Source organism: Coregonus lavaretus (assembly GCF_964263955.1).
Source record: "Coregonus lavaretus genome assembly, chromosome: 15".
Lineage (NCBI taxonomy): Eukaryota > Metazoa > Chordata > Actinopteri > Salmoniformes > Salmonidae > Coregonus > Coregonus lavaretus.
This window is the reverse complement of record NC_140002.1, coordinates 10,250,599-10,262,828: the sequence shown is the minus strand read 5'-3', so window position 1 is coordinate 10,262,828 and position 12,230 is coordinate 10,250,599. Positions and strand designations below refer to the sequence as shown.

At 46.9% G+C, this 12,230-nt stretch overlaps 1 protein-coding gene across 1 annotated transcript in view; it reads right to left on the bottom strand.

The window, feature by feature from the left end:
• rasa4 (RAS p21 protein activator 4) overlaps nucleotides 1-558 on the bottom strand; it is a 91,706-nt gene extending 91,148 nt beyond the window's left edge. Inside the window, exon 1 of the mRNA XM_084178654.1 lies at nucleotides 254-558. Coding sequence (XP_084034780.1) covers nucleotides 254-318 — 65 coding nt within the window. The 5' untranslated portion in view covers nucleotides 319-558. The remainder of the gene's footprint in view (nucleotides 1-253) is intronic.
• Between the last annotated feature and the right edge of the window lie 11,672 nt (nucleotides 559-12,230).

Genomic DNA, 12,230 nt, shown 5'->3' with positions numbered 1-12,230 from the left:
CAATGAACACATTTGCCAATAATGAAAATATAACCAGCGTTTTTTTTCTTTTTTACATTATCAAAAGGTTTGTTTGGTGAGTTTAGCCTATCATTGAAATGCCCTAAAGTAGCTGATTCAATTTACATTTAAATATCATAAACATAAGTCCTCTCCTAAGCAAATTGACAAGCAAAGTCTGGTCAATCGTAAATCGGTGAACAAAAACAGGAAGAGTAAAACATGTTATTATGAGTACAGTAACAGTACTTACATGTCTTTAATTGGCAAATTTTTCCCCTCCACAATTCTGATAAATAAAGTGTTTCGTTTTGCCATTTTTCCAAGTCCCAGCGCCCAAACGGTGATGACTATGCTGTGATATCACGCGCAGATTGTTCCTCCTCAAAAACAGCTGTCAAACAGCATTTTGGCGTTTCGCGCCTGACAGCAGTCAATTGAACAAACAGAAAAACCTCGTCATTATTCTTTTTGCCACGTATCATACACCTATCTGCAATTCATTTCACAAGACAGGTCGGTGGGTTGTATTTTTCAATGCACTTGTGACCCACTCGCTCTTGGTTGGAACGAAAGCGATTGTGAGTATTTGATTGTAGACTATGGTCTTCTTCTTCTTCTTCTTCAATGAGGTTTAACGGCGGTTGGCATCCAATTTGTTGCATTACCGCCACCTACTAGACTGGAGTTCAACTCCCTTATCTTTCCTTGAAAAATAAAATAACCCAAAGCAAAGAAATATCCTACCATCTAACACTACACTCACACCTTCAACACTACAACTAATAATTAACCCCACCCTTCTCCACTGTTTAAATACACTCACTCCTTCCTCTTGCCCTCAACCTGAATTGATGGGACATCACCACTTAACACTCCCTGTAACTCTTCTGCTGTCAAGTCTCGCACACCCAAATATCTCTCTGCAGCTGCCACCACCACCTCAATTTTCTTCGATTTGCGTTCCATCCCTGCAGTACAATTAATAACCATTGCTATAAACGCTAAAAATCCAATCTTGCTGAACCATATATCACTTTTTGGTTTATCCCTCTGTACTGGTACATCTCTACTACTCACACCATTTCTCTCAGGATCCCTCCCCCTTGACCCATCTTCCTCTACTTTCTTCACTGCCTCCGCATATGACAACTTCTTCTCTACTCTTACTCTGGATACCTCAACCTGCTTCTCTCGCACTGGACATGTCTGATCCCCAGCCCCATGGCCACCCCTATAATTAGCACACACCACCACTTCCCCCACTGCTTCACACTGCTTTGTCTCATGCCCTTCTCACACCTTGGAATCTCCCTCCTACACAATGCTGCCACATGCCCATAAGTTTGACACCTGTAACATCTTAAGGTGTTCGGCACATATGCTTGCACTGGATAACTTATATATCCTAACTTCACTTTCTCAGGCAAAGACTCAACTTCAAAACTCAAAAGAACAGACAATGACTCTTCTGTTTCCCCACTCTCGCCACCATGTTTACGTCGCACCAAACAACGAGCATCACACACACCGGGAATCATCTCCTTCAGTTGGTCACCTTTTACATTCACTGCTACTCCAGTAATCACTCCTCTCAATGGCGCCCTTTTCTTAAGAGCGAAACAATTCACAATTCCTTCCCCCATTTGTTTAACTCTGAGCGCATTCTCCCTCTGCCCAATAGAAACACAAACAATTATCACTAGACCACTTCTGGTTACCCTCACCGATTACACTTTACCCAATGATCTTTTCACCCATCTTGAAACCACAATTGCATCAGCCAAAATGCATGGATCCATTTTTTCCACCAACTTCACTCCTACTGACTCATCTTTATCCTGACCCGCTGTGCAATCCTCGGGCTCCGAGTACTTCACCACACCTTCCACCTCCAATACATCACCCTCATTCACTTCCATTTCTACTCCTGTCTTCAGTTCACTTTGCTTACATTTCCTACCACTCTTCTTTATCAAACCTTCTCCCTTTTTCCCGCCATTTTTAACTGACTCAAACTCACAATCTTCCTCCATCTCTCTCTTAGACCTCCTCTGCCTCTCTTTTTCCCTCCATTCCTCCTCATTCATCCAAGTATATGTCTCCTTATGATCATTGTTCGGATTTTTCGTTATTTAGCCCTCCGAAAAGGCTCACCAGGAAGCACACAATGTCATGACTCGTGTTTTGTCCTTAATTTTATTTTAAATCATATGACCACAGGTCATAAACCTGAATTACAACAAACAAATAATGACAATATATTATTCAAATATATAATGTAAATATTATTCAAATAATATAATATAATAATAATGTAAATAATGAAAATCAAATAAGCCTACAACACCATCAAAAATGTGGCTAATCAGGCTTAAACCAGCATTGACTACATCACCCAGAATGCCTAGCGCCAGAGGAGCATGCGCACAGCGACTCCGCCGTTGCCACGGATGCTGCCACAGGACACAGAACCCATGCCACCACATGCCTTGTCCAAAGGACCCACCCATGCACAAACGCAACACAACGCGGCGCTCCACCATGGATCACCGAACCAAACCACCGCTATCACCACCGCCACCAGAAACCAGCAGAGTGCTCTGAACAATCAGCACAACGCAAATGGCTGATAATGATAGCCTAATGCTATACAGCATCTGGGTCGCTGAGCTACCGCACCCAGCGAGCCACAAGTTACTCTCGGCCAACTAACACCGACACAGTGAGGTAAACGTTCAGTGCTCAAACATATAAGTGACTTAAACATTAATACTAGACTGTGAGTAGTTCGCAGTTACATACCAACGGGCTGTGTGCTCCTGATGATTGTCTGTCGTGAAATGATTACCAGGTGCCATAATTTAAGTCTCTAGTGAAGCTGCGCATGCGCACATAACGTAACATATCCGAGCATCTAAGAAACTTAAAGAAATCACTCATTCCCCATTTAATTGAACACATCAGACCCATTTGCTTCTCTTTTATCTATTTATATATATATATATTATTATTTTCTCTTTTTTCTTTTCCTGAGTGAGCTAGAAGTCTCAACACCTCCCACTTGGCCGACTGATCAAAGATCCAAGGAGGGCACAGTCTCTTGAGTCTCTCAGTGAGAATTTCAAACTAAAGGCATTTACAAACAAATATGTATTAACTAAGGAGGTAGGCTCCACCACCTTTCCTCCTACTGAGTGTAGGTTTGCCCTTGAAGCACTCAGTTGCCTTCCAGGGTTACCCGCTAGCTAAGCAAAGAACACGGAGTCACAGTCTTTGGGTACTCATGGCGAGGACTTATCTTACCTCCTCTTGGTCTTCAGCAGGAATCAAGATCACCAACCTCCGCACATCCCTGCGAATGACGATTGTCGTGTGCATGTTAGAGTCCTTTCTCCGGGCCCTGGGAACCATGGGAGCAGGAAGACCCATGCAAGTTGTTATGTCCGCATCCCGGACAACCCCCTTCTCGTCTGGATATGTTGTAGCAACCCGGCCGAGCCGGAACTGCCCCCTTAGGGCGTTCTGGTCCGCAATCCAGACTACGTTGGACACTGTGTTAACAAACCTCCAAACAAGCTTCAATGCCATACAACACTCCTTCAGTAGCCTCCAACTGCTCTTAAACACTAGTAAAACTAAATGCATGCTTTTCAATCGAACGCTGCTGGCACCCGCCCACCCGACTAGAATCACCACTCTTGACGGGTCTGACCTAGAGTATGTGGACAACTACAAATACCTAGGTGTCTGGTTAGACTGTAAACTCTCCTTCCAGACTCACATAAAGAATCTCCAATCCAAAGTTAAATCTAGAATCGGCTTCCTATTTCGCAACAAAGCCTCCTTCACTCATGCTGCCAAACATGCCCTCGTAAAACTGACTATCCTACCGATCCTTGACTTCGGCGATGTCATTTACAAAATAGCCTCCAACACTCTACTCAGCAAATTGGATGTAGTCTATCACAGTGCCATCCGTTTTGTCTCCAAAGCCCCATACGCTACCCACCACTGTGACCTGTACGTTCTTGTTGGCTGGTCCTCACTACGTGTTCGTCGTCAAACCCACTGGCTCCAGGCCATCTATAAATCACTGCTAGGCAAATCCCCGCCTTATCTTAGCTCATTGGTCACCATAGCAGCACCCACCCGTAGTCTGCGCTCCAGCAGGTATATCTCACTGGTCATTCCCAAAGCCAACACCTCCTTTGGCCGCCATTCCTTCCAGTTCTCTGCTGCCAATGACTGGAACGAATTGCAAAAATCTCTGAAGCTGGAGACTCTTATCTCCCTCACTAACTTTAAGCATCAGTTGTCAGAGCACCTTACCGATCACTGCACCTGTACACAGCCCATCTGAAATTAGCCCACCCAACTACCTCATCCCTATATTGTTATTTATTTTGCTCTTTTGCACCCCAGTATCTCTATTTGCACATAATCTCTTGCACATCTAGCATTCCAGTGTTAATACTATTGTAATTATTTTGCACTATAGCCTATTTATTGCCTTACCTCCATAACTTGCTACATTTGCACACACTGTATATATACATTCTGTTGTATTTTTGACTTTATGTTTTTTACCCCATATGTAACTCTGTGTTGTTTTTATCGCACTGCTTTGCTTTATCTTGGCCAGGTCGCAGTTGTAAATGAGAACTTGTTCTCAACTGGCTTACCTGGTTAAATAAAGGTGAAATAAAATAAAAAATAAAAACGTCTCCAACCTTGATACTTCTCTCTGCTCGGTGCCACTTGTGTCGTATGAACAAGTTTGGTCCTGCCAGTTCACTCCATTTCTTCCAGAACCTGTCGACTCCAGCCTGGACAGCCCTCAGTTTGCGCCAAGAGCGGGTTTCCATGTCGATTCCGTGTATGTCTCCTCCCTGTCCGGTGCGCCCCAGGATAAGAGAGTTGGGGGTCAAGTACTCCACTGAGTCCTCTTGTTCCTGTGCCCTGGCGTCGATGGGTCGCTCATTAGTCAAGTTGGCTGCAGAGTAGAGAAGGGTCTGGAACTCCCCCCAGGTATAGCAGCCAGTTGTTCCGCCAAAACTGTTAAGAGCTCTTTTAAGGAGCTTGACAGCTGCCTCTGCTGCTCCATTCCTGTGTGGCGAGTCTGCAGGATGAAAGTCCCATTGCCACTCTGTACTATTTCTGGCAGCCTTGTCTTCAACGGATGCCTTCTGCAAACAGGCCAGGTGCTTGTGTAGCTCCCTCAGAGCAGGCCTGGCGCCCACGAAGTTTGTGCCTCTGTCTGACCATAGCTTTTTGGGATGCCCCCTCAGAGCAGTGAACCGGGAGTAGGCCTGAAGAAAGCTCTCAGAAGACTGGTCGTCGAGATCAGCATGGACGGCTCTGGAAGTCATGCAACAATACACGACTCCCCAGACCTTTTTCTTGGTTCTTTTCTTAACAGCGTCCCTCACTTCAAAGGGTCCAAAGAGGTCTAGTGTAGTATACTCGAATGGGTTCGCTCTACTGGGACGTTCCTGAGGAAGAGCGCTCATCACTTGCTGGCACAGCCGGGCTCTTTGCTTCTTGCAAGTGATGCACCTGTTAACCACCTTCTTCACTGTCCTCCGACCTTGCACAACCCAGGCCTTTCTTTTAGTGTGCAGCAGTGTGGCAGCCACCCCTTAATGATTCGCTTCGTGAGCTTCCCTCGCAAGCAAGGTCCCCAGCCATGACCGGAACGGGATTAAAGGTACAGCGGTTCCGTCTTCATTCCAAGACTGGACTCTACCACCACAAAGTAAGAGTCCATTGTTGTCATCTTTAATCACAACAAGGCGGTTTAAGGTCGTACCCTGAAAGTTCACGCCGTCTTGGGCCGCAAGGGCTAGGTCTTGGAAAGCCGCCGTTCTCTCTCCCACAGACAGCCTGGGGCCCCTCACCTCCCACTTTGCTGAGCTCGAGGCTTGGTAGCTTGTCCTCAGCCAGGATTCTGCAGCCCTTCGAACCCAGGTGATTGTTCCACACAATTCAGACAAGCTACTGAATCGTTCGGGCCCAACAAGGTGCACTAGAGCTACACCCCAGGGCTTCCTCGTTGGCCTCTCTACTGCTGGAGTTGGACCTTGGTCTTTCATCTGCGGTTGCGGTGCGGAGTCTTGCAAGTTTGCCCCAACATCAGTATTGCTGGGGCCTGAAAATTTCTCTGCCTGAGACCTGGTGACTACAGCTGAGAACGCTCTTCTCTGCAACCTTTTAACGTCATCAGCCACGCTGGTCACGATCTCACTGGCCGTTTTCACAGGCCACTCAGCCTCAGGCCAACTCAGGAACTCTGGGCCTTGTTGCCACTCTGACCCTTCATCGAGTTCCTCAGGAGTTGCTCCCCTTGTGATGATGTCTGCTATGTTCAGGTTGCCCTCAATCCACCTCCAGTCTTCCACTGGTCCAGCCTTCTGGATTTCTCCGATGCGGTTAGCAAATAAAGTTTGGTAGCCATAGCTATCCTTGTGAATTGCTCCCAGGATTGTTTGGCTATCCACAAAGTGGTCCCAGCGTGCGACCTTGATGCGGAAGTGCTTTACAAGGTATTTTCTCAGGCGGATCGAAAAGACAGCACCACATACCTCTGCTTTAATCAAGTCTCCTTTCTGGTTGAGAGGGGTAAGCTTTGCTTTTGACTCAACCAGCCTCACTACGACCCCATTCTGCGTCTTCCAACGGAGATAGAGCACCACGCCGTAGGAAGCCTCACTCCCATCTGAAAACGTGACTCCCATTGGATGGCCTATGGTTCCGGTTGGTGTGAGGCTTCTTTCGAACCTGATCTGGGCAAGTCTCACATATTCTTCGAGGAGTCTTATGGAAGCCTCCCGTAGTTTTGGTGAGAGTGGGTCATCCCAAGTGTCCTTAACTGGACTGCTTATACTCGCTTCTTGATAAGCTTCTCTCACAAGCATCACCCCTTTCTGCTTTGCGGGTGTGGCAAGACCAATGGGGTCGTAGAATCCAGCGATCTGGCTTAGCAGCATCCGACGGGTCAATGGGTTTGGAGTTTTACCTCTGACTTCCTCTTCGCGCAAATCGACTCCTGTCCTCATCTTTCCTCTCTTCTTTGAGAAATTTACGGAGATCATCACACGAAGTTTGTCAGTCTCTGGTTCATAGCCGACTCCAAGTGCTTTGCTTTCTTCGTCCCGTATCTGGTTGGGTAACACCAGCGTTTTGGGCACACTCACAGTTGTCTTACTGATACTGGCATCAGTTGTGGTTGCAGACCTCCCACTTTGGCCTGATAAAACCCATGGCTTAAGGGAGAAACCTCCAGCCTTTAAGATATTTTCCACTCCTTTGGTGATTTTCTCCAGTATCCGCAAGTCATTGTGGGACGTCAAGATGTCATCCACATAACTATCTTCTACCACAACTCTGCGCTCCTCAACCATGGCTGCAAACTGGGGCAGGTTGGCTGTTTCTCTCATTGCCACCTGGGCGATACAACCAGCAGGTTTATCGCCAATGTTGACCCTGACGACAGCAAAGACTTCGATCACCTCCTCAGGATTGTCTCTCCAGAGGAATCAATGGAGGTGTACTTCTTTGTCTTCTAGCCAGACAGAGTTGTACATTTTTTTCACATCGCCCAAGGCGGCGTACAACCCAGTCCTGAATCTCAGAAGCACGCCCCTTATCTGATTTAGAACATCAGGACCCTTGTACAGTAGGTCATTTAAACTTATTCCCATGAATTCTTGGCTACTGTTCCAGACGATTCTTACAGGGGTAGTGGTTGAGTGAGGATTAGGAGCAACTAAATGACTGATATACCACTTAGGTCCCTTACAGCTATCGATTTCCTCTTGGGTGACTTTAACGGCAGCCCCTCTTGAGACCATATCGTGGATTTGCTCTCTGTACGCAGCCTTCCATTCCGGCTCCCTCTCCAGTCGTTTCTCAGTGTTTAAAAAGGTCGCTTCCACTGCACGTCGATTGTCAGGCAGCGTTGCGGGGTCTCCTTTCCACGGGTAAGCTGCGTCCCAGTGAGGGGATTCGCTGTGCTTGTCAGCTTGCACGTAGGTGAGACATTCCTTTATTTTCTCCAAGTCTCTTTCCTCTCCTAGGGTCATTTCCTTGCCTCCAAGGGGGCACCTACCGCATCTGCAGCCACCACACTGAGGGTCACAGGCAGCGCCAATACTGTCCCACTTGAACCATTCAAAAACGTCTTTGTTGGTAGTTGCAGTGTTTCGGAGGATTGCGTCTTCTCCTTCCACCGAAACTCCACTGGGTCCTTCCGTCTTCACGTGAATCTCTTTGTACGCCCTTGAAGCGGTTCTCATTGACCTAGCGAAATGTGTTTCAGACCTGTGCACTGCTAGGTCTATCACTTCAAAGAGGTCAGGATGCGTTCCACCAACAGTCTTCCCAAGGGGGCCATCCCAGAGGACGAGGTCTCCAACTACTCTGACTGGCTGTGGGACCAGGCGACCCTCCCTGTGGCTAATCAACAGGTCGATCTTTTCGGGCCGGACCAAGTCCTTGAGTGGAACATTTGGAAAGAACTTCTGCAGTTGCTGTGGCGTGACAGCCTGGTTCACCTTCGTAACATCTTCCAAGCCGTAACAAAGGAGTTTGTGCTCTGCTATTGTACCTTTGGGAGTTTTTACTCTCAGCCTCAGGGTATACTTCTTGGTAGTAATGGTTTTCTCCATCCCTCCAACACCTTGGACAATCAACTTAATGTTCTCACCATTTAGCTTAAGACGCTCTGCTGCTTTATTAGAGATATAATTAGTATCTGAAACGAGATCAATCAACGTACCGACTACCTGGCCAGAATTTGTCGTCACATCCAACAGCATCATAATGACAGGGCACTCTTTTGGCTCACAACCAGTGCTAGCACACACTTTTGTCGTGATCTTATTTGAAAAGGCTTCTTTGAACTCTGCTCGCAGCTCTGGAGAAAGTTTGGCAAAGAGCTCCTCCTGTTTGTTGGTTAGTCCGAGCCCCCTTTTCCCCAATTTTGCCTCGCTCTGCTCTCCGCTCTTTTCCTCTTTCTTCTTTATCTTTGGACAGAGCAAGTAATTGTGGTCTGAAGAGCCCTCTTTCTGACAGTCATCCTTTGAGCATAGATACTTTTGTGTGCAGCCGCCATCGTCACCATGAAGGCGCAAGCACTTAAAGCATGCTCCTGCTCTCCTAAGCTGAGCCTTCTTGCCTGTCAGATTGAGCTTCTTGAAGACCTTGCAGGCGAACAGCCTACCTCCGTGCTCGTTGTCTCCACATGTGATGCATGAGCTTGGTTGAGAGCCCTTTAGGGTGTTTCCTGATGTGGCTCTGGTGAATGCCCTCCTTTCTTTTTTCTTTTCGCTTGACCTCTCAGTATTGTCCGCCGGGCTAGGCTGTAGCTGGTCTAGCTCCTCGAGAATGTCCTCCTGCTTTTTCAAGTATTGCAGTAGACAGTCGAAGTGGTTGCGTGGTGAAAACCCGCTTCCAGGGTCATTTTTGTGTGTTATCCACTTTTCTTTCAGGGAGTCAGGAAGCTTACTTTCAATCGACTGCACAACCACTCGGTTCTTTACAGCATCTTCCTCCCCTAAGACTTGTAGGTCACGAAGAGCTCTCTCCACGGCTTGAATCAGTTCGATTGTCTTCCTCGGATGGTTTCCTTTAATGGGGAAAAGTCCTTGCACTTCTTGTGCAATCAGCAGCACTATTTTCGGCTTATATCCGTACTTGTTGTCCAGGAACCTGAACACGTCGTTGGCGGATCCACAGCTGGACAATACGAGGTCCCTCTTGACTTTTTCATCTAGGCTTCCCAGGAGATGGAATTTCCTCACATTTTCCAATCCATGAGGGTTTCCCAGAAGTTGCAAGTCCTCCCATTCAGCTTTCCAGCGGTAGTAATCCCTCATATTACCAGCAAACATGGGCAAGCGTGCACGTTCTAGGCTGATCTGGGGCCTGTAGTTGTAAGCCCCAACTGGCTCCTCCTGCTCCACAATTGGTTCTCTTCCCAGTTTCTCTTCGTTGTCAGATTGAGAACCGCCTTTCCATGCCCACTCATCCCACAGTTTTTCACGCCTTTTCTTCAACTTCCGGATCTGGTCCTTTGACTCTGTTGCCTTGGACCGAGGGATCAAATCTTTCCACTCATCCAATCCTCGTTCGAAGTTGTAGACCTCCCGTTCCAGGTTCCTATGAATCAATTCACATTCCCTCCTGGTCATATGGTGGTGATCGGTTGCCTCGGCCTGGTCCATGGCTGATCCAGCCTCTTCAGTGAGGGTGGTAATTTCCGCCTCAGCGAACCTTGTCCAGAAGTTGATCAGGATGATTTGTTCAGTTTCATCAAACTTACAGTCACATTCTGCTGTTTTTCCGTCAATGTTTTCCGCCTTCTTTTTGACTTCATCGTCGTCCACTTCTCTCAGGGCCGTGGCATACTCAAACCCTGCATCTCTGACTCTGGAGTGATCCACTTTAAAGTTCCTCCACTCACTTCTCATTTCACTTTCCCCCAGTGCACTAGCTCTGGAGGCGAGGTAATTGGCTCTTCTAGTGAACGCAGTCTGGGCTGCTGACCGCTTCTGTTTTAGCCTCTCCAGCTCCTCTGATGCTGCCATCTTGCCAACTTTTCTAGCGTTTAACTCAAGTTCAAGTGTTTTCCGCCAACTGGGTTTTAAGTAGTCCTTTAACTGTAGACTCTACCCTCTTCTTGGCTTTCACTCATTAATGATTTGCCTAGTAAGTCAGCAGATGAGCAGACAGCTTTATGGGTGGACTGTTAGCTTATCAGAAGTTAGTCTCATGACGAATGTTCTAGTCCTTGCATTATCCATGTAAAAGGAGAACCATGGTTTATGACTGTTCGGATTTTTCGTTATTTAGCCCTCCGAAAAGGCTCACCAGGAAGCACACAATGTCATGACTCGTGTTTTGTCCTTAATTTTATTTTAAATCATATGACCACAGGTCATAAACCTGAATTACAACAAACAAATAATGACAATATATTATTCAAATATATAATGTAAATATTATTCAAATAATATAATATAATAATAATAAAAATAATGAAAATCAAATAAGCCTACAACACCATCAAAAATGTGGCTAATCAGGCTTAAACCAGCATTGACTACATCACCCAGAATGCCTAGCGCCAGAGGAGCATGCGCACAGCGACTCCGCCGTTGCCACGGATGCTGCCACAGGACACAGAACCCATGCCACCACATGCCTTGTCCAAAGGACCCACCCATGCACAAACGCAACACAACGCGGCGCTCCACCATGGATCACCGAACCAAACCACCGCTATCACCACCGCCACCAGAAACCAGCAGAGTGCTCTGAACAATCAGCACAACGCAAATGGCTGATAATGATAGCCTAATGCTATACAGCATCTGGGTCGCTGAGCTACCGCACCCAGCGAGCCACAAGTTACTCTCGGCCAACTAACACCGACACAGTGAGGTAAACGTTCAGTGCTCAAACATATAAGTGACTTAAACATTAATACTAGACTGTGAGTAGTTCGCAGTTACATACCAACGGGCTGTGTGCTCCTGATGATTGTCTGTCGTGAAATGATTACCAGGTGCCATAATTTAAGTCTCTAGTGAAGCTGCGCATGCGCACATAACGTAACATATCCGAGCATCTAAGAAACTTAAAGAAATCACTCATTCCCCATTTAATTGAACACATCAGACCCATTTGCTTCTCTTTTATCTATTTATATATATATATTGTCACAAGCCGGGCTAGAACTCCGGTCTCAGATGTGGAAAGCTGGGGGTACTACCCCTTAGCCACAGAGGAGGTGTTGTAGGACCCAAATGAAACACCCAAGGCAATACTCCAGGTAAGTTGATTTAATGTTCCAAAACAGGAGGCAAAACAAAACAACTCCACGAGGGGAGAAAAACAAACTAAAGATAACTTCGAACAGCTTACTAGGACAGACACGGTGGGACACAGCAGGAGACACATAGTCAGGACGCAAAAACCAAGTGAGAAACAAGGGGAAAACACACAGCTAAAATACTAAAGGGCAAACAAGGCACAGGTGACCTGGATCAAACTAATGAGGACACACGAGGAAGAACTAAGGCAGAGGGGAACACAGCTGACCTCTAGAGGCCCGGAGACAAACAGGAGAAGCAGGAAGCTGACAGGACCCCCTCCTCTAGGAACGACTCCTGACGTTCCTTCCAGAACACCCTGGCCCCCGGGTGCGAAAATCTCGGATCAACCCT